This window comes from Mus pahari, chromosome 4 (assembly GCF_900095145.1).
Source record: "Mus pahari chromosome 4, PAHARI_EIJ_v1.1, whole genome shotgun sequence".
Classification (NCBI taxonomy): Eukaryota; Metazoa; Chordata; class Mammalia; order Rodentia; family Muridae; genus Mus; species Mus pahari.
Window position 1 is genome coordinate 123,017,230 of NC_034593.1, and position 27,348 is coordinate 123,044,577.

Sequence of the window (27,348 nt, forward strand, 5' to 3'; positions counted from 1 at the left end):
TTTTCAGTAACTCCAGTTCCAGGAGACACAATGCCCTCTTCCATACCAAGCATTTACATGGTAAACAGACATACATGGAGGCAAATACCCTAACATATAAAATAAAAATAGGGCTGGTGAGATGGCTCAGTGGGTAAGAGCACCCGACTGCTCTTCCAAAGGTCTTGAGTTCAAATCCCAGCAACCACATGGTGGCTCACAACCATCCATAACGAGATCTGACTCCCTCTTCTGGAGTGTCTGAAGACAGCTACAGTGTACTTACATATAATAAATAAACAAATAAAAAAAATAAAAATAAACCTTAAAAATATATGTCTGCTTACTGTTTTTTCATGTTGCAATTTCTCACATATTATTATGAATTACTGGCTTTATTTTATTATGTTATCATTTGCTACAAAGGTTTCCCACTTCCAATCTCGTTTTCCCTCTCCCTTACTCGTTCCAATTACATCATTAAAAAATAATTTTAGGACTGCTAAAATGGCTTAGTGTGTAGAGGTGCTTGTTGTTGAATATTTTTAATCCCAATCCGGGGTTTCTACCCTGCCCTAGATTATTTAGTTTCCAGACAAAACACACACACAACCTTAATATTTATAAACTTCAGTCAGCACAAGAGATCTATCCTCTATGCTGTTTATGTCTATTTCCCAGCCCGTAATTCCATTATATAATGTGCCATATTTCGTTTGTCTGGACTGCTCTTAACTCCAATCAGCCAGCCCACGTGGCCACTATGTTAGGATTCTCACCCCTGGCGTCCTCTCCTTTTTTCACTTCATCCTCTTCTCCCTCCTCAGGGTCTCCTCCAACTCCAAGCCTGGGAACCTCAAACCCTGCCGATGTCTCTTCTTGCCCAGCCATTGGCTGTTGGCATCTTTATTTAACCAATACTTTTAATCAAGTAGCAAGGTCACATTGCACATGCAGATCTTCTCCGGGGAGCAACCAGACTTGGGGGCCGGTAGTTATTATTACAAAACGTATCAGAGGAGCAGACCTCAACAGGTGCTTGCTGCCAAGTCTGAGAACCTGAGTCCAATTCCCAGGACCCTCAAGGTGGAAAGAAGCAGCAGGCTCTGCAGTCTGTTTCACCCAGACTGTTTAAAGCAGTGGGTTTTTTTTTGTTTGTTTGTTTGGTTGGTTGGTTGGTTTTTCGAGACAGGGTTTCTCTGTGTAATCCTGGCTGTCCTGGAACTCACTCTGTAGACCAGGCTGGCCTTGAACTCAGAAATCCACCTGCCTCTGCCTCCCGAATACTGAGATTAAAGGTGTGCGCCACCACACCCAGCTTAAAGCATCTTTTTCTTAATGTGCAGTGCATCTGAGCATTTAACTCCCTGCTAAGGGAGAGCTTCACCCTGAGCTGAAAAGCCCTATTACTGCCTCTCTGAGCAATGTCCTTACCAAACAGTGAGTACCTGCTAGTAATTCTACTGTGATTAAAGACTGCTTCACGGGCTGGTGAGATGGCTCAGCGGGTAAGAGCACCCGACTGCTCTTCCGAAGGTCCTGAGTTCAAATTCCAGCAACCACATGGTGGCTCATAACCATCCACAACGAGATATGACTCCCTCTTCTGGTGTGTCTGAAGACAGCTACAGTGTACTTACATATAATAAATAAATTAAAAAAAAAAAAAAGACTGCTTCACGACTTCTGCAAAAGATAGACTAGTTAACTTGTTGAGTAAAATGAAAAATAGGGCTTCCAGTCAAAACCCACTATGAACAGAATCCTGGGGCCAAATGCAGCAGTTAAACACAGAATGCAGCTAGAGGTGTCCGCCCTCATCCAGTCTGTGTGCACCAGAGACTCGGAGGCAGTCAGGGCACAGCTGTGCACGTGGCTTTCAACTGCCCTTGTAGTGGGCAAATTCTCTAACACAATCTATGCGATTCAAATACCACCTGCCATATTTTAGGAAATTAGATTATGCAGTCATTTAGCAATTAAGTTTGGAAATGTTTCAGCCCAATGGGGAAACTTCTTACAATGGCCTCACATACCAAGAACATCCTGGGTACCTTTCCCACCTGGATATACCACATTTAGCACTAAGCTTTCAAAAGTGGATACTGTATCAGTGAACGTAACATCCTACCTCCTCAACTATCACACTACCTGATGCAAATTTATCATGAAATATGACTTGTATCATTTGATCCCAGGGATGTCCTCAGGAGCTAAGGTGCAGGGTTCTCTATTACATCTTCTCCAGCTACTCGCCTTTCATTTTCAATTCTCACTTTTTTTTTTTTTTTTTGGTTATTTCTCTGGTCAGCAGTCACATTTTATTGTTTACCTGCCTCTGGATAGATTTTTTTTTAATATTTATTTGTTCTATTTAAGTACACTGTAGCTGTCTTCAGACACACTAGAAGAGGGCATCCGATCTCATTACGGATGGTTGTGAGCCACCACGTGGTTGCTGGGATTTGAAGTCAGGACGTTTGGAAGAGCAGTCAGTGCTCTTAACCACTGAGCCATCTCTCCAGCCACCACTCCCCCTTTTAAATGTAATTTTTTTTAAAGGTTTATTTGTTTACTTTTATATATGAGTACACTGTTGCTGTCCTCAGACACACCAGAAGAGGGCATTGGATAGCATTACAGATGGTTGTGAGCCACCATGTGGTTGCTGTAGAAAGTTCTTAATACAAGTGTTATGTTTAGGAATAGAAAACAGAAAACCAAACGTACTGGATTTTGCTCTGAAGGAAAAATTAGTAGACTGAAGATGGAAGGGGCTCAGGCCCTGGCTTTGGACCACATGAGCAGTTCCACATCCTTGGGCCTTTTCAGATTGGTGATTCAGGCCCTGATGAATCTAAAGGAGTGAAATCCAATTAGTTAAACTTGTTGGGCAGGTATCAAATACAACAATCATCGGGTTTTGTTTTGTTTTTAGAGTGGAGCTTTAAAATAGTTTAGGAATACAGCCTGACATTTCTAATCAAAGACTGAAAAAAATTTATACAGATCAGCAGCTAGCTTAATTGGCTTCCTATAAACTTATTAACAAATTAGGTTACAAAACACAAAAGCACTTGAGTGAATCACCAGGAGGCAGCAAACTCACAGCTGAGTTGTGACATGCTTCCCACAACACATCTTGCTTAATTATCCACACCAGTGAGTCATTAGTCCATCACCCTGCTAATGCTCCCGGGGTACCTGGTATTCGTAAGGCTGGTGCTTGTCTGCTGAGTAAGGGGTGAGTAATGCTCTACGTCAGCAGCTTAGGTGGCCCTCGTAACAACCGCGAGGAATCTAAGAGAGCTGTTTCTCCAAGGCTCTACAACACTCAAGTGGTTTATCAATTCATGTGTGTGTGGTTATTCACTGCCTGTGTACAGTACACATGATAGAACTCTGGGAATTTACAGATGATAGCAATTATGCTCATGTGAGAACTTATTAAAACCCCAGCCTGCGCCCAGACTTGGCATTCTGGGTAGAGTAACAGTATGTTTTAAAGTTGAGAGTGTGAAGGGGAGGGAACTATTTTCTTCTCAGGGCACAGGATTACATTCTGGGACAGTTTTCACTTTTCTCACTGTTCTTATTTGACAAAATTAAAGGTTGACCATTTCATTCTAGACCACCAATCGCCAATAAATGTGCCTTCTGTGAAGGCCAGGAAGGATGGCACAAACTGGAACATTTTTTCAATGACCATTGCTGTGAACTGCAGCAATGGTTTTACAGAAAAGCAGAATGGCTGCAAACAAGGGATCCGAACTCATGCTGGGAACTTGACCATCTGTGGAAAGGTACCTGGTTAATGTGACGGTGAAGGCAGGCGCTTGGGGCACCGAATCAAAAGACTCTGAGCTCCCCACTGCCACAGGTGAGCATGGCTCGACCTCTCCCTCCTGTCAGGCAGGAGGAAGAGTTATGAGCTTGGAGTGCAGACCTTGTAAAGCTCCCTCAGCACAGATATTTTCCAACTCTAATTTTGGATCTTGCTGTTAGTCACAAGAAAGGTAAAATCACATAGTGGAATTCACTGACATTATTATGAAATACATTTGTGGTCCCTGTCCATGCTTGATGTAATGTCTGGTACCCATAAATAATTCTTAGTCTTATTACCACAAAGATCGAATGTTTCTTATACCTACATGGGAAGACTACAGGTTCTGGAGATGGACAGCCCTCCCTCACTGAGGCGCACTGCTGAGGAGGAGGAGGAGGAGGAGGAGGAGGAGGAGGAGGAGGAGGAGGAGGAGATACGAGCAGTTCCGGGGCTCACTAGGCTGCTCAGCCTAGTTCAAGCTATGAGCTCCAAATTCAGTGAGTGAGATGGTTTGTATATGCTTGGCCCAGGGAGTGGCACTATTAGAAGGTATGGCCCGGCTGGAGTAGGTGTGGCCTTGTTGGGGTAGGTGTGTCACTGTGAGTATGGGCTTTAAGACCCTCACCCTAGCTGTCTGGAAGTCAGTCTTCCACTAGCTGACTTCAGATGAAGATGTAGAACTCTCAGCTTCTCCTGCTCCATGCCTGCCTGGATGCTGCCATGCTCTCACTTTATGATAATGGACTGAACCTCTGAAACTGTAAGCCAGCCCCAATTAAATGTTGTCCTGATAAGAGTTGCCTTGGTCATGATGTCCGTTCACAGCAGTAAAACCCTAAGACACCGAGAGAACAATTGAGGAAGACACTGCCCACTGACCTCTGGGCCTCCATGCTCCCATCTGCAGACCCATGTGTATACACACATACATAATAAAAAAGAAAACATCATGAACGAGTAGGTTGTATCTTTAATAGTTTAAGAATAGCTCTTACATGAGACTTGTAAAATAAAACTAAAGAGACTTCTGATAGTAGGCTAAAATTACAAATAATTCAAAAATTCCACTAAACCTATATGGGAAAGTTTCTTGTATTTTGTTTCAATGGTTTATGCTACTGAAAAGACACAACTCAAGACGGAGCTCGGTGTGAAGGGCTCTTGCCAGAGTGTGGATGGAGCTCAGTGTGAGTGTGGGAGGCCCTGGGGTCCACCTCAGTGCCATGAGAGCTGTGAGCAGACACAGCTTTGTGACACTTCTGACTTTCGGAATATTTCCTTCCACATTTCAGTTGCTACTTCAAACCAATCATAACCTCTTTTATTAGAAGTTTTATAGGGTTGGAGAGATGGCTCAGTTGTTAATAGCACTGGATGTTCTCGTAGGAGACCAGGGTTCAGTTCCCAGTATCCACACGGTAGCTCACAACTATCTGTTAATTCCAGTTCCAGGGGATCCAACATTCTCTCTGGCTTCACCAGGCATGTGCATGGTGCACAGACAGACAGACAGACAAGCACTCATACACATGAAATAAGTCTTTCTAAAACATGTGTTTGTTTTAACATTATTTACACTTCACAATACACAAACTAAGACTACAAACTGTGTCAGTGTAACTTAATTTTGTGACAAGTTGACTGGAAATCATTTTCCTTTTTAGCTTGCCATCACTAATCTTCCTCAAACTGCTAGATAGGATAGCTAAAGAAAGAGAACAAGCAGAATACATGTGGCACCAGGCTTACTATGTGCTCATTTAATAAAGAAGAAATCCTAGAGAAGGTCCACCTAATCCAGCAGGCTTGACGGATGAGTGTCCCCAAATTTAACTGTCTTGCTTTCACCTGCTTCTGGGGTAGCTGAAGTACGTACTTAAATCCCACCTTCTTTATTTAGCCTATCTTCGCCTTGACCTGTCATTTCACTTAGGAGCCAGAAGTGAAAGGAGTGTTGTTTTTTTTTTGGTTTCTCAGTATTTGCCCTAACATGTGTACTTCCCTCGCACAGCCTCTTGTCTAGTCCACTTGCGATTACACTTCCTGCCCTGCTGGCTCCACCTTATCCTTAGACAATCAATCAAAGGTCTTATCACATGGGCCTAAAGAGCTTAACTGTGCTATGACAATTCTATTCAAAGCCTCGATTTAAAAAAAAATCAATTAAAAGCATATAAAGGTTTGTTGTGGGGGAGGGCAAGGAGAGAAATGGAAAGTAATAGCAGTAACCTTTGCTAAGTCCTCGTACTTATCCGTGCAAGCACACCATGCTGTGTCATAGTCCTTGGTCCTTCCAGACTTTATTCTGTCATTATGCACACACAAGTGTTTGATCTATATTTTGTGAAGTTAAAAAAATACAATAAAAGAGTTATCTCTTTTTAAAAAGATCAAAATATTTTCTCTCAGTATGTACAAATTCAATCCATTAGAGTACAAGAACTTAATATCCTGTTGCCGTTTCTCTATAATTTACAACAGAAAAGATAAAACATAATTTTGAGCAATGAACTATGCATCATTTTAATGCAAATTCAGATACTTTATATCTAATTGACCTTCAAACTGTAGTTCATAAGTGCTCTTGCCACGCAGCAGTCACCAAGTTAAGCAACACACACTCTCTCTCTCACACACACACACACACACTCTCTCTCTCTCACACACACACACACATACACTCTCTCTCTCACACACTCTCTCTCACACACACTCTCTCTCACACACACACACACACACACTCTCTCTCACATACACACACACACTCTCTCACACACTCTCTCTCTCTCTCTCTCTCACACACACACGCACACACACACTCTCACACACACACACACTCTCTCTCTCACACACACAGACACACACAAAACAAGGCTTTTGTAAAGTGAATCATTTTTATGATGAAAATAATTGTTTCTATTTGGAAATTTTTATATCTGATTTACTTTTTTAGAAATTGGGATAATCATGGTCATAAGGTAAAAGTCTCTATAAAACAAAGGAGTTTTACTGCCTCAAAATATGTTGATAGCAATATTTTTCATAATTCTTCTAAAAGCAGCAGAGTTCCACAAAAGGCCAAAAGAATGGCAAATGACTTCAAATGAGCAAAACAAGACAATATAAAGATATATTTAACAGAACAAAGGAGAATTTTTTAAAAACTATATATTCTGTTGAAATACTGATATACAAAGAAATAACTTTTGGCCCACAGTCAAACTTTAAATTCCCAATTAATTAAAATCTGATATGCTGACTTTATTGTTGAAAGACACATTAAACTTGATTTCAGAATGAGACTTGACCATCTGATTTCTACACAAATGACTGACTATATAAAGTACCAAATATAAGCAGTAGTGTAGCAAGAAAATAACTGGCAGAAATAATTATTCAACCAGTACTGAGAGTTGTCTATGCACAACAAACGTAGAAATACTATGTCAGAGTTTCATCTTAAGTGGCTACTGCTATACTTCTTTCTTCTTCAGGATGAGAGGACCCACGTTATCACCTGTCAGTTCATTATGCTTATTATGGGATCCATCACAGGCAGGAAACTAAAAGGAAGAAGAATTGCAAATGTTATTTTACAGCAGGATTCATGAAGTAGGGACAGCTGTGAGGTGCTCTTGGAGCCAGTATGTCCCTTATTACAAAACAAGTTCATCAGAGAGCTTCCTGACAGACCCCACCCCCCACCCCATGCAGCAAGCAATGAAGGAAAACAGAAAACTCTTTCCTGCTCTCAGGAGGCAGAGGCAGGCAGCTCTCAGAGTGAGGCCAGCTCGTCTACAGAGCAATCCTTCTCAGTGACTTTAAAAAGGGCTCAAAATAAGCTTTTGGTTTCTGTGGAGCTCAACATTTGAACTAATTTCTCATTTAAATAAAAAAAATGTACGTGCAAAGTAAATTTTACAATGTTATAAAACTCATACAGTAAAGTTTGTGAAAATATTAAAAGGTGTGATATAAATGCTCGGTCTATCTGATTATAGTTATTCATTTTTTTCCCCTAAGATTTATTTATGTAATTTCACTGTTATCATCTTCAGACAAACCAGAAGAGGGCATCAGATCCCATTACAGATGGTTGTGAGCCACCATGTGGTTGCTGGGAATTAGACTCATGACTTCTGGAAAAGCAGGCAGTACTCTTAACCACTGAGCCGTCTCTCCAGCCCTGTGGCATTCATTTTTTTTAAAGCAAAACTGCAATCCTATTGTAATATGCTTTTCTTGTATTAAAGCAGGACCTCATGTCGTTACGTGTTTGGGTGCCTGTGCATAAGGGGTGTGTGTGTGTGTGTGTGTGTGTGTGTGTGTATGCATGCTTACTGGAAGAGGCACATGTGAGGGCCAGGGACTGACATAGCAATGCCTTCTCCAGTTGCTTCTCCACCTTAATTTTTGAGAGAGGACTTCTCATTGAACCTGCAATGTCCCTGCTGGCTGGCCAGGAAGCACACCCCCATCCCTCATGCCAGGAGTCCATCACCATGCTGCTCTTAGAGGGTTCTGAGACCAGAACTCAGGTCCTTACGCCTGTGCAGCAAAACTTCATCCACAGAGCCATCTTCCCAGGAAATTAATCAACCTTTCTTTCTTTCTTTCTTTCTTTCTTTCTTTCTTTCTTTCTTTCTTTCTTTCTTTCTTTCTTTCTTTCTTTTGGTTTTTTGAGACAATAAATATTTCTTTAAAAATGTGATTTCTGTTGACTTCCCAATATCCCATCAGTTTCCTGTACTTTAGCTGAGGCCCATTATATTGTTTCTAAAATCTTCCTGTTACAAAGAATGTAACAAAAACATCGTACTTAAGGTCTCGAATAACTGTCATCAAACACAAGAAAACAGATTTATATCAACTAGAATACGTATCACCCCCAGTTCATTTCCCTCATTAGAACTTATGTTATGGCTACATTTACTAGCTTAGTCTATGTAAGATATTTTATATTTATCCTTTCACTAAATCTTCAAAAACTTCTGCAATACCAATAGAGAAAACTGAAAAACAAAATAAACAAACAACATCACCCCATAACCAGAGATTAAAAGTTAAGTAACTCAGGGTAGGCAAACTGGCCCCATGCCTTTAACACCAGCACTCAGGGGGAAGAGCCCTAAGTTTCTCCGAGTTCCAGCATTGCCTGGTAAATACCACCAATTCTAGGCCATTTAGTGTGGGACATGAGACCCTGGTATGTGTGAGAAAGGGAGGGAAGGAGGGAAAGAAACAGACATGAGGGGGACAATCCAAATCAAGTTGGCAATGGGCTTAACCTGCCAAGTGAAAGACTGACATCAAATTTAAGTAATTATTTAGACATCAAGGTTTAGGCTCCTTTTCATTAAATCTTAAATTCTTAAATCCCCCCCCCCCAGACTATTTAAAACCCACTGCTCTAGGCAGACACTGAACAGCGGGAGAGCAGCAGAGCCCACAGCTCTCTGCTCTCTACTATAGGCAAGATCAAGCAAAAAAGGGCAAACCTCAATTTGGGACTATCAGCTCTGAATATTAAACAGTATGGAGAAATTCCTAATCTCACAGAATTTCAAAACCGAGGACTGAGGGGGCAAAGCCATGGTAACCGCACACAGTCTTATCCTATGTATATATGGCTATCTTACCGTCTTGGACCGCCAGCACCTACAGTAAGCTGCTTTGGTGAGACACAGATCTTCAATGTTTATCTCGTTCACCACCTTGGGATTTTCCTTTTGTATCTTAAGATTGATCAAGCTATCCTTCTGTTGCTTCTTCTTCGGGAAGAATGGACGCACTGCGAGGTAGCCCAGAAGCGCAAGTACCCCGAGGAAGGGCAGTAAGCGGAGCCAGTCTGAAACTGAACACAGCACAGACGTCAGGATGCACGGCTCTCCTGGGAGGAATGCAGGGCCTGTCTAGCTCACCGCGTGCTTCACCCGTGCATCTCACAACCTATCCCCTCGTCGATAAACCATATGCACAGCAGACCCAGCCCTGCCAGGGTTATCGAATTTTATCTGTAGCCTAACTCCACTTGTGAAACTGAAATTCTTGGAAACAAATACTATTTTAAATATCCTATTTCATTAGATCTGCTAAATATATTTGTGCTTATATTTACTTTTATATGGAACTATAATCAGTAATTATGAACAAAAACGTCTTATTAAATTTAGAAAACATTTTCACTTGTTTCTTCTTAATGCCGTCTCTAAAACCATATAATGGGATTTCCACAAAAATTTTACTACTGATTTATAATTTCAGACAAACCATTGCCACAAATGTTTCAACTTACTTTTCTTTTATTGAAAATAGATTCTTCTCTCATACAATACATTCTGATCAGTCAACCTACTCTTTAAGTAAAAAGGACAACCCTTTTAAAAAGGTCTATTTTAATTAATTGAAACCTTTACACATTGAATATTCCCATTTTAAGTTGCTTATTAAACACCTTTTAGAGTACCCAGTCAGCCTTTTGAACACATGAAATACAAATGAAAATGAAATGGCTCTGGAATGTCTGAGAGCGCTCCCAGTCACCTCTGGGCACCCGCTGACCTGCCCAACACCCCCGGCTGGCACTACTGCCTAGCTAAGAAAAGCCTAAGTGCCAAAGGATGCTAACAAACACTGTTGCTAAGTGATGCGCTGTGCTTCAGAGTGCAACGGAACCAACTCATCTAACGCTGTTAGCTTTGAGAACTGCACATTATTATGTGTAGATTAAGCAGAATTGGTTTACCAGCCTAAATCCAAAGCCTGTTCTACAGCACCACATGCCAAATTCCACAGATCTACAAAGAAATGTTTTTCTCTTACCAGAACTATTCTAAAGAGATGCTACTACCTAACCACTGCATCCCACCAGTTACTCTTCCAGCGAGTACCTCGGTGGTAGAGTGAGGGCCTACCAAAATGCAACAAAATTGTTTTGACTCAACAGTGCCAGACAGAAATAACTTATTTATGTAAGCAAAAAAATCACCAAATATAGAAAAATATTAAGTATCACTAGAGAGATACGGAAGCACCCTCCTATAATCCCGGCTCTTAGTATTTCTGTGGTATATGTGTATGTTGTGCACTCAAAGCCAAAATAAGGAACTGGGTGTCTTCTTCTATTGCTTTCTGAGTTACTGCCGTGAGAGGGTCTCTCACTGGCTTACAAACTCACCTTTTGCTAGGCTGACTGCCTGCAAGCAGAGGCTCTGCTGTTTCTGGCCCCCACAGTAAGGCTTTCAGATGGATGCTGGGCCTCAAGCTGTGGTTCTCACAGTGCAGAGGAAGCACCCTTCGTCACTCAGCCACCTGGGTGACTTAGTACACTTAAGAATATATATTGCTTATTTTTATTATTGTTATTGTTTTGTAAAGTAACTTTATCAAGGAAACCAAATGCCTCTACCTTCTGCTGATAGGATTATAGGTGTACAGCACCAAGCTGATTTATGCAATCCTGGACACTGTATGCCAGTCAAGTACCTTTCAAAGTGAGCTATATCTTCAGTCCTTCAGAAACTGACCTTATGGTCAATTAATCCCTTGGTTACCTATTGCTCTACAATAATATAAGTTATTGCTAACTCCTATAAAAAGTAACAACATATAAACACACTGGATACATTTTTTAAGTTGTTTTAAGTCAAATTTTTTATAAAGTAAAATCAAGCTCAATTTAAATTGCTTTAAATATATTTAATAAGATGGTCTTTCTTTTTTTCCTTTTTAAAAATTTTTTGAGACAGGGTTTCTCTGTGTGGCCCTGGGTGTCCTAGCCAGGCTTTGTAGACAAGGTTGGCTACTAACTCACAGATTCAGTTGTGTCTGCCTCCCACCACAACCTTGCTAAAATGATATTTCTTAAAGAATATAAAGTGCAAAAGACTCAAACAAATAAAAGTCTTGTAAGATAAGCTACCTGCCTTGGACATTTTTATATATACTCTGGGAGGGGGGAGGGTACCATCACAGAAACAGCACACAAACTAATTCGAAGAAATGTACTCTTTACAATGCACATTTTAAATTTTATTGTTTTAGAATTATAAAACATGAATAGCATGAAAATTTAATTCAGAGAAAAATAAAAAATAAAGTTATTCAAAAATCATACTAGTAAGAACTGGTAACACTGTTATATTTCTGTTTTTATTAGCTATACAGTCTGGACCCTACAATATGTAAGATTACTTTTTTCATTTTTCCAACTCCATAATAACATTTTCGAAAAGTTTCTGTTAAGAACTTAAAAAAAGGCAGTGGTGGCACACACCATGCAGGCGTGGTGGCGCACACCTTTAATCCCAGCACTCAGGAGGCAGAAGCAGGTGGATTCCTGAATTTGAGGCCAGCCTGGTCTACAGAGTGAGTTCCAAGACAGCCAGGGCTACACAGAGAAACCCTGTCTCGAAAAACAAAAACAAAAACAAAAACAACAACAACAACAAAGAACTTATAAAAAATTATGTGTATGGCTGTTTTGTCTACATGTATGTTTGTTTACCACCTGCATGTCTGGCACCTATGAAAGCCAGAAGAGGGTGCCAGATCTCTAGTCACCGACGGTTGTGAGCCCAATGTGGGAGTCAAACCTGGGTCTTCTGGAAGAGCAACCAGTGCTGAGTCTTAAGTGCTGAGCCATCTCTCCAGGCCCTGGAAACATGTGTGTTAATGGCTTCTTTCAACTGCCCAAGTGTCCAACTTACAATAAAGGTTTACAAGAGCATGAGGTCACTATGGTCATACATCTGGGTCACCACTGTATTCTCAGGACCTAAACACTGCTTGGCTCAATCTGCTAGTTTACTTTTTACTAAGACATACATAATTTATACCTTCATTTCTTTAGCATTGTATTTAAGGTTCAGAACAATTAAGTTTTAAAATTATGGATCTGAGAACATCACCTAAAACAAAGTATGCTGTTTCTTCTTACAGGTGACTTCTTCTATTCCTGGACATTTGCTTTTAGACCTTACAACCACCCCTTTCTCATTTACTATTATTATTATGGTATATGATGTTTGGGAATTTGCCACTGGACACGTGTAGTCAGGGAACAGACTGTTTGGACTTAGTCCTCCTCTCCCACTGTGAAATAAGCAGACCTAATTCAGGTTGTCAGGCCTGTACAGCAAGCGTTTTTTACCCAGTGAGCCATTTCACCAGTCCCTTTATGGTTTAGGTTACTGATTTAAGGGCAGAAGGTTTAGGGGATGGCCCTATAATCGTGAAAACCCAAGTCCAATCCCCAGACCCACAAAAAAAAAAAAAAAAAAAAAAGCCAGGCCTGGTGACATGTACTTGTAATTAGGCAGCCACGAGAATCCCCAAGGCTCAATGGCCAGCAGTCTAGCCTAAGTGGTGAGTTCCAAACCAATGAGACAGTGTGTCTCAGAGTAGGCAGACCGCATTCTGAGGATGACACTCAAAGTTGTTGTCTGGCTTCCACATGCATGTGCATACTGTGCATCAACACACATGCATGTGACCATGCAAACACATGCATTAAAATGTAAGTGCATAATAGATGCTTCCAAATGAAATCTCATGGACTTCCTCTTGTAAATCGCTACATTGCAGTTTTTTACTGTATAAGTAGCACCCACTTGGTGTAGAAACTGTTCAGTATAAAAACAGTAGCTGCTTGCTGTTTCTACGCACGGGGTGCACGGTGCAGTGCCTGGGGCAGACCAGGAATGCAGCAAACACCTTAATCACTGTTTATCTTTAGTCTAAGTCCAGGTTTCATTTGTCTGTAAAACAGGAATAACAACCACTCATTCCTTTAATCAACACCATTTCCTAAGTAGCTTATATTCTAGTTGCTGCGTTAGGAATGGGGATGACCACTGATGGAGAATTGGGGGGAGAGGCAGGCAATAAGGAAGCAAACACAAACCATGTCGTCATGGCTGGACAAAGAAAGAGCAAACAAACAAGGTGACATAAAATTAACAAAACAAAACCCGAGCAAGCAAGTCGACAGCCTGGTGGCACAGCAGGGAGTTGACTGCGAGCGTAGGTAAGAGTCAGCATCCGGGCGCGGTGGCGCACGCACGCCTTCAATCCCAGGCAGAGGCAGGCGCATTTCTGAGTTCGAGGCCAGCCTGGTCTACAGAGTGAGTTCCAGGACAGCCAGGGCTACACAGAGAAACCCTGTCTCGAAAAAACAAAAAAACAAAAAAACAAAAAACAAACAAACAAACAAAAGAGTCAGGAAGGTTTCCGAAAGGAAGAGGCAAGGCAGGAGTCGGCAGAGAACACTTAAAACCTCCCAGCCTGCCTGTCATTCAGCAAGCACTGCACAGCACTACTTGAAATCTACTGACACATTCTACCGTAAAGCTCCAGTGATATGAATGACCCTCACCTCTCCAAGAGAGTCCAGTCCCCAGTCCTTCACATGCATAAGCTAACTCCACAGTGAAGTTTAGTTAAACTGAGTATATTCTTCATCAAACGGACATTTAGATTGTTCCCATAGAACCCTATGGTTTATGTTTACCTTTCTTCCACAGCTTATAACATGAAGACAGAGAAAGGCTTTCAGATGCCTCAGAAATAAGCTTCTAGTACTTCTAAACCTTACAAAACCCTCATCAACATGTTAGTGAAGTGATGGATTTAAGATACCAAATTTATAGACAAACTGCCACAAAAGGGCTTTCCATCTGTACAGAATAGAGACATATTAAAAAAGGATTACAATACTGTAAACTGTGGGCAACTATAGATCAGTCGTGTGCAAGAGAAGTGACAATTCGTTGCTGAGATGAACAAAAACTTCAGCTCTGACACTTGTATGGATCTTTCTAAATGATGAGTAAGAAAACTGTTCCCAGATGACAAAGGCATTGTTAACTGCAGGCACGATGCACACGGGACACTTAAGAATGCCTGGGACACTCAGTGCCATGGTATCTTTGGAATACAGCGGAAGAAGTATTAAAGATGTGAGCAGGTATCACATGATGAGACGTTCTGATATACAACAGGTAGGTAGGAATCTGCCCTGGGCATGATAGGGAAACACTGAAGCATATAAACGTACTTAGAAAATGACCTATTTACAAAGACAAGCCGGAATCTGATGGAAGATGGATTAGAGGAGGGCCATGAGTTAGAGGAGAAGACGAGGGTTCTCGAATCCTACTGGAAATATAATGAACTGCTGTGGTGGTGCATGCTCATAACCCAGCACGCAGGGGACTGAGGCAGCATCTGACCAGCATATGCTACCTACCACATCTCAAAAAATAAAATGAACCCACAAAGACTAGTCCAGAAGAAGTAGACTAATTGAGGCAGAGAAAGAGAAAATTGTGAGAAATCGTCTGAATCGATGTTCTGTAAAACTTGATAAACAGCCTGTGGACATTTTCTGAGGTCTGTGAATAACTCCCAACCTTTTAAAAACAAAACAAACAAACAAACAAACAAAAAACCTGTGAACTGACCCAGGGACTGACTATGAAAGCCATGCCAGGCTGAAACCTGGCTACGTAGTTCAGGCTGGTATCAAGACCTTCCTGCCTCGGCCTCTCGAGTGGCTGTGACACAGGCATGCACCACACCTGACTGATTCTCTGGAACTGTAACAACCAGTAGCTTAGAGAGTGAAGCCAACAGGTTTTAGTGGTTGATTAGTTATTGAGCATCCTGCAAGAAGGATAATTTTTCTGGATTTTAGACTTCTAGTTTTTTTATATATGGAAGGAGGTCTCTGATAACATGAAACAGTCCATCTTCTCTACTGTAAGAGGCAGCTGAATAGCAGGTCAGCATTGTTACAGAACGTAGCAGAGTGAGGTCATAGCAGGAGCACTGGTTAGACCTTAGAAACGCACAGCACAGGCTTTAGAGGAAGACAGAGCGTCCTCTGATAGGGTCTGAATGGAAGGAGCTGTGCAGGCCAGAAATATCCAGTTCTCTCTGTTTCCTCCATCCCAGATGGACAAGGATGGGTAAAAAGGGACCTGTCACTCAGGAACGCTACAGTGAGGTGCTGTCTTCAGAGGAAGCTGTGTTTCTTTTATGGGTTGGAGGCACCTTTGTAAGAAATATTACTGGCTAGGAAGCAAGCCAGGATTGAAGATGGAAGTCTCAAGTGGACTGGAGGTGGGAGAGAATGCCTTTCGGCTAGAAGTTGCCCTCCCAGACAGCACTGGCTAACAAGCTGCACGTGTTCTATTAAAAACAAACAAACAGGGCTGGTGAGATGGCTCAGTGGGTAAGAGCACCCGACTGCTCTTCCAAAGGTCCGGAGTTCAAATCCCAGCAACTACATGGTGGCTCATAACCATCCGTAACACGATCTGACACCCTCTTCTGGAGTGTCTGAAGACAGCTACAGTGTACTTACATATAATAAATAAATAAATCTTTAAAAACAACAAACAAACAAACAGGGAACACTTCGCTTTGTACTTTAGGGTAAAATGGTTGAATTTTCTTAAAATTTTATCTTAATTAAAAGAACTTAGACAATTTTTTCTTGCTGTTTCTAAGTTAAGGAAAAGAAAAATTACCTGTTTCTAATAATAAAAAAAAAATACACTCAGACATAATTACATTGTTACTGAGCAGGGTCCTAAAAGTTATATGACTTTTATAACCAGCAATTATGATATGCAGTAAGATTAAGAAGACAGAAGAACTGGCATCACCAGAGAAAAGGAGGAAATAAAACACGGGAAGCAAGTAATAGTACAATGAAAAAGAGAGAGAGAGAAACAAGGTCGAAGTAGCTCCTCAAGGAAGAAGAACTAGGTTCCTAGGATGTTGCTGATCACAATACAGAAAAACTACTCTTTTCCTTGTAGTGCTGGAGTTTGAACTCTAGATCTCACACACAGTAAGCACATACTCTATCACTGAGTTACACCTTCAACCCTAACCAACCACTGTACAGCCATTTCAAGTATAGAGTACACACGGATCTCAGGAAGGAATATATGCATGTGTGGGTGTATGTATCTGTATATGCAGAAAGGGCAGCTTTGTATCTCAGGCTGGCCTTGAACTTCTAATCCTCCTGTCTGTACAGTGTGAATGCTGAGACCACAGGTATATGTCACCATGCCAGGTTTATGTGGTAGTGAAGATTTAACCAGGGCTTTGTGATATTATACATTACCTACTGAGCTACATCTCCAGCCCAAGATGGAATATCCTAAGAAACTAGGACAGGCCCCTTTCACACTCTCCCTCTCCCCCTCCCCACTGACATCATTACCCGATTCCTGCCTAGATTTACTTTGGGCAATGTGGTTGGAATGTATCTGGCTTAGAATTATCATCTGCTAAACCTGGCTAAAAAACCTGAGGAGATTAAAAAGGACTTAGAAGTAAAAAGGAACCCCCTGTTCCTGATGCCCTAGCCAGCACCTAACTCTGACCCCCTGACTCCCTCTAGAAGCCACACCCCAAAGCCACATCCTTTACAGCCACACCCCAAAGCTTTGTGTTCCCCTGTAGTCTCAGACACCATGTGTTGCCGGAAGACTCACACTACACATCCCCAGCAGCCTTCCCTCCTCCTGTATCTTCTGTCCAGCTATCGGGGGCCCTGAGACTGGTGCTATGGTGCTGGACTAGCAAACACAGCCTTTCCTCAGTACCTTCTACAACCTGTTGTCAAAAGAAAAACGAATGAGCTTTGGACAGCTGATGGTGATTCCACTGACTAGCCGTTATAATGGGAACTTGTTGGGGGTTTGTGACTAAATTTTGTTATCAAAGTAGTTAAAATTAGTACCTCCAATCCAGATTCTGGTGAATTACCTACTTATATTGTTATTGAGGAGTTCCATGATTGATAATTCAACCAATAAATCATTTGCTATTATTAAAAAGAAATAAGCAACTAGGATCCTTTTCAAGTTCACATATAATGCCATAAAAACCTTGCTTACTGTTTTCTTGATGAATTTTTAATGCATTATTTACACTAAGACACAAAACATTATTTCTATTTCTCCAACACTGAAAACCTTCTGATGCTGGGCATGGTGGGCCTAGACGTGAGGCAAGAGGACAGCTTGTGAATGTGACAACAGCCTGGGCCCCCAGTTCCAAGTCAATCTGAGCTACAGTGACCACAACAAGACGAAAGAAAGAGGGCTGGAGAGCCGGCTCAGAGGCTGGAAGAACTGCTCTTCCAGAGGGTCTGAATTCAGTTCCCAGCACCCACATGGTGGCTCACAGCTGCATGTAGTTCCAGTTTCAGGGGATCCAGTGCCCTCCACACACACCTGGTACATGTGGTTCACAGATACACATGTAGGCAAAACACTCACACACATGAACTTTTCTTGTTTTTAAAGAGAGAGAGGGAGAGAAGAAACGAAAGGAGGGAAAGGGGGAAAGGCCACAGTGCGGGCTATAACAGAGGTTCCTATGACGAAGTCCTAGAACTCAATTTATATAACCCAATCTAGTGTTAAAGTGCCAATCCTGTCTCAGCAGCTCCTCCTGCTCCATCTCTCTAGTGTGGGGAAAGTTATTAACATAATTGAATAGTTTTACTGTTACTACTTAAAGCCTGATATTAATTAGTAAAGGGCCAATAAATTTAATAAACTTTCAAAATTTTTCCCCATTCTATGATGAATACAGCAATATCCTAATACCTGGAAAGTTACATGGCCTATCATGGGTCTCAACAAAAATGTGATGGCTTAAGGAAATTTAACTTTTGAAATAGCTATCTGGCAGAAAATGTCTGAGCCCCAAACACTGTCCACAGAGACCAAGTTAATTCTTATATACATACATGTATATATGATTTATCTTACTTATATGTGCATTAATGTTTTGCCTGCCTGTATGTCTGTGTGAGTGTGTTGCAGATCTTGGAGTTACAGACAGTTGTGAGGTACCATATGGGTGCTAGGAATTGAATCCAGGTCCTCTGGAAGAGCACTCAGTGCTCTTAACTACTGAGCCATCTCTCCAACCCAAGTTAATTCTTAATCACACTGGCTTTTAAGAATAGTTGGGCTTACTAGGAGAAAGAAAAATGTATAATCTAAAAATACCTATATATTTCCCCAAATTCTCAAAACTTTCTAAAGTTAAATTCTTATCTTTTAGAAATTATTTACATGTTAATAAAAACAACTATCTTTTGTCTTTACTCATGTTTTTTAATTGAGAAAAACTCACTTTTGTCCCACTCTTTAAAAATTGAGGTGTAATTTAGAGTAAAATAAACATATTAAGCAGTTAGTTCTGTCTTGTGACAAGTATTGGTACCCCTACAGTCAACTTTTCTGTAAATATTTGTTTGCCTAGGGAAGTCCTTTTCCGAATCTCTCAAGACCATTCCTCTGCTACAGACCTCTGTTATCAAATGTTCTTTTATTCAACATAAAGTTGTTATGATTCATCCAGTGGATTGGTAACTCATTTCTTTTTATTGCTGACCAATGTACTACTTCATGAATAAAATTGGTTTCCTGTTGATAGGTAGATATTTGGGTTGCTTCCAGTTTGAAAGAACATTTATAAAAGTGATGCAAACATACATGAGCAAGACCTTATGTGGATGTATATTTTCAGCCTATCTTCCTGCTAAATTATGGGCTTAAAACTTATCCCTTAGGGCAAAAATAAAGGAATGAACTATCTCAGGCTGGTGTGCTTGTGTTACCCTGGAAAATACTTTGAGACAGGATTTCTCTGTGTAGTCCTGTCTATCCTGGAACTCACTATATAGACAAGGCTGGCCATGAACGCAGATCCATCTGCCTTGGCCTCCCAAGTGCTGGGATCAAAGGTATATACCACCACACCAGTGAAAAAAGCATTAAGTCTCACACTTGCTGGGTTTTAAATTAACTTTTTTGTCAAGTTCAAGGATCTGAACAAATCCCTCTGAGCTGATATCCTAGGTAGTTTATGAATCTAGGGATAAACTGCCTTCTGACTTTTGAACAGGAACATTTTTCTTCCTGCATTTTTATTTTTAAAGCTTCCTAAGATGATAGAAAATGGTTTTTAAGATCAGTGTATTATGTTCCCAAAGATCAGAATTATACCAGCTTACCTTACAGGCACTGTTCTGGAGAATCTAACAGAAAGAAAAATGCTTTCTGACAGATCCAAACTGTCCGTATTTAAATCCTGTGGTAATTTAGAACTGGCAGGTTTTCTAAGAATGCAGACTCATCATGAGGGGACTGTGGGGTGGGGAGCTAACTAAATCTAAATAGGGAAAGAGGTAATGTGAACCACAACCCTTTTTGGCTGATTCTCACAGAAGAAAATGATGACACTTTTGGTTTTCTAAAGATGTAAATGAATCTCTTAAAAGCTGTCTTCTAAGTTTTTATTTCAGTGAAAATCTATAAGAAAGATTCTTCAAGTAGCTCCCTTAAGAAAACCAATATCACAATATACTCTGAAGGGGAGACCGGGTGCAAAGTAGCTTGCAGGTTTTTACTAATCCTCCAAAACAGACTCTGTAACTGTTACTGTCAGATTCTAAACAGGATGTTTGCAGAAAGCCATTATTGCAAGCAAGCTCATGGTTTTGGACAAGTTAGCTATTCAGATTATAACTAGATTTGTAGACACTGTGTTGGGGCTTAAATAGCTACTACTAAACTGCCATCCACATTTAATAATAGTGAGGCAAGGGCAGAAGGATCAGGAGTTCGAGATTATCCTCAGTGACAGTCTGAAGCCAGCCTGCATTGCAGGAGACCCTGACTGAAAACAAAGAGGACAGCGGAGTGGTTGTTATGTTTAAGAAACAGTGCTAACATCAAATACTTCATAATTCTAGAGAGAAAGCTACTGCACACTGTTGGTTTAGGAGGGGGAGAGGTATGGCTGAATTTCCTGAGTGGCTTTAATAAGAACTATTTTCTGACAGAACGAATAGACCTGTAAGGAGATAAGCTTATAAGGCTTCCTAGCCACTAAACAAAGAGTCATACCGGCTATCCTGCTTCATTTCATCCACAAAAAACTCAAGCTAACATAAATGCAGCCACAGTCATAACCAACACATGCAAGATGCCCTTCAGTAGGGTGAGAAAAAAAAAAGGCTTAAACTCCTAATTAATGTGTATTATTAGGATAAATTGGCAAAGCAGAACAATGCCCCTTTGGCTTTGAATTCCCAGTTTAGTGAATTACATTCAAGACTATACCATTCCGAAGAGAAAAAACAATTGGTTTATGCATACTTAATATTAAACTACTACAATTCACTTATCTGAAATAAAGCTAAATTTCAAGCTATAAAGGGACATGAAGGCAGAGGACAAGATCAGTGCCTATCAGAATACCTGCAGGAGGGTTACATGACAACAGTGCAGAGGTAAAGGAATGACAGAGGAGGAAAGTCAAGTCCTCATGTACTTGCTACGGTTTTTAGAAACAAGGGCCCAGGACCAAGAGATTTTGATATTTATAGAGAACAGAAGATTTGGCATTTTTTTTTTCTTGTTACTTTCTTCCTTTGGGTGTCTACATGTTTCCTTGGTGTGGATCAGTGAGCTACAGTACTTTCTAATCTATTTCACGCACTCTACTGGAACTAATGTTTAAACATGTTAAAAGCTTAAAACCTACTTGCTAACAGAGCAGTTGTCACTGACAATAAAAAAATCTCTAAGTTTGTTAAAGTCTGTATAAGTGTATCCATATAAATTCATGAGTCTTCTTTGTTTTTGCTTTTTATCCCTGGGAGGGGACTAGTATGAAATGCACATCTGTTTGGAGAACTCACTCAAGAAAAGCCAAACTGCAAACAAAATAATTGCCTTGGAATGGATCTGATACCCATCTCCAAATACTCCTCATGAATTTGGTAGGCATTCCATTTTCTGGTACACAGAATTACTTTTTCTTCCAAATCTCCCAACTATTGTATTTTAAGTCAGATGTCTCTAGAATACTGCGGGCCAATCAAGCCTACTCACCTCAGAGTTATCTAAATTCATGTTTGTATTCGCTGATACTAGGGACCTCAGGCGCTGCTGATTTTGTCACCATTTCATACAGTCTGGGGATACGGTTTAGAAAAAAACGTAACCCACACCGTCACGATCCGAACCCAACACAATCTTTCAAGTACTGACTACATTCTGTCGACTTTTATAGTCAAGGTATTTATTACTGAGCTGTGGGAACCTTTTCATACAGGCAGAACCTTAATTCACAATAGATTTCATGCGCCAAGATCATAGCAGCCTTGGCATACATCTGGCTTCTTTTTCTCCACCTCAACTTGCTCCAGGAACTGTAGTTATGGAGGTGACCTCAAATGCCTCCATGATAGGTGACTTCAAGCCTCCAAGTGCTGTCGGGAAGGGAGGTCACTGGCGATTTCGTTAATACACGCATCACACACGCCCGGCGTGGAAGCAGTACTTCTTCCCCACGCGCTGGGCGACTCACACAGCGAGGACTGGGAAAGTGCTTTACAAGATGCTCGCGGCAGTGAGTTTAGGAACGAGCCTCGCTGCTCCTAACTCAGCACCTTCTCCCCGGGCATTAACCCGTCGGGTCCCCCAGAGAGGAACCCTTCCCGAGGCCGCCCCCCGCGCCGCGCAGGCGCACGCCGGCCGCGGGTCACGTGCCGAGGCCTGGCGCCCCGCCCCGGCCCGCCCCGCGCCGCTCTCCACCGCTCCCCCCACGGGGGCGGCGCGCGAGGATGGGACGGCGGCGGGAGGGTTACCTGTGAGGCGGGCGAACCCGGTGATGCTGTCGGGGACCGGGAGCTGCTTGAGGTAGGCGGGCAGCTGCACCTTCACGATGCGGGCCACGCTGTCCAGGACCATCCTGCCGGCGGCGGTGGCGGTGTCCGCTGCCCCACTGCTGCGCTTGCGTGAGAGCGGAAGCGGCCGGCGGGCTCGCGGGCTCGGGCGGGAGGTGGCCCGCTAGGCCGCGATTGGCGCGCGGCGAGTGACGTGCGCGCTGCGGAGCGGAGCGCTGCGGCCGGAGTGCGGAGCCCGGCCTGCCCTCGGCGCGGCTGCTGCGGAGGTGGGCGCCCGCTTTCTGCCCCTGACGTCTGCCGAAACGGGTGGCCGGTTTTTTAAAAGAAACCCAAAGCTTCCCCACTGATGGTTTTTTTCCTCCGCAACTTTAGTCAGTTCTGCTCAAGCATTCGAAGGCTTTTCTTTTTTAAGGGAAAATGTGTTTGCCCCCCACCCCCTTTTTTAGACAGTCATGTAACCCAGGCTGAGCTGACGTTCAGGAGACTGAGAACTATGAGTGTGTTCATCTTCCAAATGCTGGGCTAACCACGCTTGTCCTGACACAGGGCTTACGTCTTGTAAAATGTAAAGGTATTGGAGTGGTTTTACTTCTCTAACTTAGCTGAGGTTAGAATAACCAGGGTAACGCACTCGCCGTGGGCTTAAGGGCTTTAGACCAAGAAGGCTCCTGTTGAGTACCTAGCTAGTCAGATGAGCAGGCTTGAAGGTCACCGAGGATGGACCGACCCCCCGGTTCAGTCTGCAGCTTACAGTCCTAGGAACTGAAACTGCAACTCTGATTACTGGTCACACACACACAAAGTGATCTGAATCACATCTCTGGCCTTGGTGAAAACATGACATTCTAAACTGAGCCAAAGATCTTAAGTTTGCTATCTGGTGCTGGGGAGGAGGGCTTTCTGGTAAGAATAAAGGCATAACCTTTGCTCTCCCTCCTTTATGAGTTCACCCAAATGGACCTATCAAGGAAATAGGAAAACTGTCTATTTAAGAGACTTAAATAGTACAAAACCATGTCACATCACCATAGTTTAGCTGTTATCCACTGTCACCTCATGAAATTGTTCGCCTCTGTAGTGCTCTTTGGTCACTTTCCCCCTTTGTGAGTACCCTACTTTACCATTTAATAAAATCTTGTTGTCTTCACTCTCCTGTGTCTCGTTTAAATTCTTTCTACGGATCACAAGTACCAGAGCTAAGGGAAGGCCAGAGCAAGTGCCTGGTACAATATCTGAGCTTCACACCAGTGCTCTGTACCACACAGCACTTGGTATGCCCATGTAACATTTAAAGTTTGAAAAGTAAACTGTCCTTTGAACTGTTTAAATTTAACTCTAATCATTTTTTCACTAAAACACTAAAAAGAAAAGTGGCAGGTGATGAAAAGTTTTAAAAAATATTATCATTTTTAACCTGATCAGATTGACCAAGTACAATTGGATAATTGAAGGTTTTTGGATATAGAACATGTTTATGAGCTATGGTATAGCAAATTATACACCAAAAAGTGGTGATTTAAAAGATTAGTGTTTCCATTAGGATTTCCATATTTCCATTCCTTTTGGGAGGTTAGTTTTCTTGTTTTTGTTTTGTTTATTTTTGTCTGAAGGAAAAAAGGACCTGAAGTTGTTTGTCTTAAAAGGAGTGAAATTAAAGCATTCTTGCCCTCTGGACTGTACTACCTCTGTTAATCAGGTATACCGTCCTTGTGGAAATGGCTGAAGTAGAAGGTAAGTTGAATGTAGGGTACGTTAAAGAATGTCTGAGAAAGGACACTGGACATGTCTTTTAATTCATCCTGACAAGGACAAAATAGGCTATGTTGAATGACATTCTTAAGACCTCTACAGTTTTTCATTTGGGATAAAAAGTAGAGACCTATCTTAGAAACACAGATATTCAAGTGACATTACAATTCAGTGTACTCAGACACCCTTGTCACCATATAGGGTATGTCTAATATCCAGAGAGACTCAGTGTCTTTAGAGTCACACTTGGCAGTTCCACCACTGCAATTGTTGTTTTCCTTTGTATGTTTTTGAATTCCATGTAAAAAGAATTACAGGGGTATGTCATTAGCTTCCTCTTAGCAGTATTTGTAGATACTGGCTTGATATTTTTGATGGAAGGTTATATGCCTAAAAGTTTTTTGCCCTGAAATTTAGAAAAGTATAGATCATATATTAGCTGTTTCTGTTGAATGGCAAGAGCTATGTTAAAGGATAGTCTTAAGAGTCCCATCAAAATTTATATCCTAGCCAGGCGGTGATGGTGCACGCCTTTAATCCCAGCACTTGGGAGGCAGAGGCAGGTGGATTTCTGAGTTCTAGGCCAGCCTGGTCTACAGAGTGAATTCCAGGACAGCCAGGGCTACACAGAGAAACCCTGTCTTGAAAAAAAAAACCAAGAAAAAAAATTATTTCCTGTTTCACTTCTTTTCTCTTTAAAAAAATTTTTTTTAGTGTTTCTGTGTTTTGCCTGCATGTGTGTCTGTGTACCACATGCATGCCTGGTAGTTATGAAGACCAGAAAAGGGCATCAGATGCCTAGGAACTGGAGTCACAGACTGTCATGAGCCCCTATGTAAATGCTGGAAATCAAACCCAGGCCTTCTGTAGAGCAGCTGGTGCATTTAGTCACTGACCATCTGTTCACCCTCTTATTTTTATTTCTTTTAAATGGATGCAGATAGTCCAATATAATCTTGCAAATACCATTATATCTGGTACATTTCCAATATTTTTCATTTTAACAGTCCTACTTTATTGGTTGTGATGGCTATTTCTTAGTTGTTAGCTGGACTATATCTGATATTAACTGAAACCCAAGCAACTGGGTACACCTGTGAGGAATTTTTTCTTAAATAACGTGAAGTGGAAAGACCCAACTTTAACCCAGATCTTTTGAACTAGGAAGATCTGGATTTAACCTGGGCCACACCTTCTGCTGGTAGCCTATATAAAGGCATGGAAGAAGGAAGCTTTTTTGTCTCCTTGCTCTCCCTTTTTCTGGCAAGTCTGTTCCTTCACTGGCATTAGAGCCCACTTCGTTGGGATTCAGGTATATATTGAAGCCCAGCTGAGACATCCAGTTTCATAGACTGAATAGCTACTGGATTCCAGGACCAGCCATTGGTAGTAGCCATGTTGGACTAGCTGGACCATAGCTTGTCAGCCATTCTAAAATAATACCCTAGTTAGAGACAGAGACAGACAGGAGAAAGATGGATGATAGTCATATAGATGGACTGACGGACAGATGAATAGACATTCATTCTTTAAGTCTGTTCCTCTAGAGCTCTAATAAAACATTGGGTATTCTTTTTTTTTTTAATTTAGCAGTGCTTTATTAAACTTAGTCTTATTCTTCTTTCAAACCAGGTTTAGCAGGAAATAAATGTGGAAGCTAAACTTTTGGGTATTCATAAGACACACACTTGAAAATAATATGTCCTAAAGAGAACTGGCATGCTTATGTGACCATGTTATGACCCAGTATTCAAACAATTCTGGTTTTATTGGCTCTGAAATGTCACCTTTAAAAACAAAACAAAACAAAACCCAAGAACGGGCTGGAGAGATGGCTCAGTGGTTAAGAGCACGACTGCTCTTCCAGAGGTCCTGAGTTCAATTCCCAGCAACCACAACCATCTGTAATGGGATCCAATGCCCTCTTCTGGTGTGTATGAAGACAGTGACAGTGTATTCACATATATAAAATAAATCTTAAAAAACAAAACAAACAAAAAAAGAAACCACCAAGACTGAGTCTTATGTAGCCAAGCTAACTTCAAAATCACACTCCTCCTGCCTTTGCTCCCAAGTGCTAGAATTATATGCATATATCAGCTTCTCTTTTGATTTTTACATAGATAATATGGCAGCCTGATTATTATAATCCAAATGTCAATACTTGGTATGTCTATTGCACATTCAAGATTTTGGTAAGTATAAAATTCTTTTTTTTTTTTTAAAGATTTATTTATTTATTATATGTAAGTACACTGTAGCTGACTTCAGACACCCCAGAAGAGGGCATCAGATCTCATTATGGATGGTTGTGAACCACCATGTGGTTGCTGGGATTTGAACTCAGGACCTTTGGAAGAGCAGTCAGTGCTCTTACCCACTGAGCCATCTCTCCAGCCCGGTAAGTATAAAATTCTTAAAGGATATCCATGTAGATATCAAGAAACATTTGTGTCTACCATTTCTCCAGCCCTTAGATGAATTTATTTTAAATAAACATTTAATAGAAGCATGGCATACATACAGAAAAATACACAATTACTCTGCACAAATGGCATCATAAAGATAATTATATAGCCACCACGTACACAACTATATTACTGTCTCCTAATTATTACTCATCTGTCTGTAAGTTACTATATTCTGAATTTTAAGACAAAATATTGGATTTACTAGTACTTAACCTTTATGTATATTAAATTATACAGAGTATATTTTGTGTCTGGCTTTATGTAACTGTGAGATTTATTCATGTTGGTACTTGTAGCAGCTGTACATTTGTTTCACTTTTTTATACTATTCTATCAGTATACCACAATTTATCCATGTTACTCTTACTGCATATTGGATAAGTTTCTACTATTTGGCTGAGAGCATACTGATAGGAATAAGAAATTCTTGCACATATTTTTTTTTAGAGTGCCCCATTTGCATTTTGTTGGTGGTTCTCTTAGACCTAATAACTCAATGGTAGTGTTTTTAGATTCCTATGACTTTGGAGGTCACTTTGAAAAGTAGGTCAAGTGTGAAAGTGAGGACTGCTTCCCCAGAAGCA

General features: G+C 41.2%; 1 protein-coding gene across 1 annotated transcript; it reads right to left on the minus strand.

The window, feature by feature from the left end:
* Positions 1-6,606: 6,606 nt before the first annotated feature.
* On the minus strand, positions 6,607-22,689 carry Cisd2 (CDGSH iron sulfur domain 2). Its single transcript, XM_021196140.2, has 3 exons — positions 22,506-22,689; positions 9,448-9,662; positions 6,607-7,371 (listed from the first exon to the last, which is right to left on the minus strand). The coding sequence occupies exons 1-3, from the start codon at positions 22,606-22,608 to the stop codon at positions 7,282-7,284; spliced, it is 408 nt and encodes a 135-aa protein (XP_021051799.1). The 5' UTR covers positions 22,609-22,689; the 3' UTR covers positions 6,607-7,281.
* Positions 22,690-27,348: the final 4,659 nt, after the last annotated feature.

Coding starts and splice junctions, on each gene's coding strand:
- Cisd2 (XM_021196140.2), bottom strand. CDS start 22,608: ATGGTCCTGGACAGCGTGGCCCGCATCGTGAAGGTGCAGCTGCCCGCC. Junction 9,663..22,505: donor CGGGTTCGCCCGCCTCACAG/GTAACCCTCCCG, acceptor TGCTGTGTTCAG/TTTCAGACTGGCTCCGCTTA. Junction 7,372..9,447: donor GGTGCTGGCGGTCCAAGACG/GTAAGATAGCCA, acceptor TCTTCCTTTTAG/TTTCCTGCCTGTGATGGATC.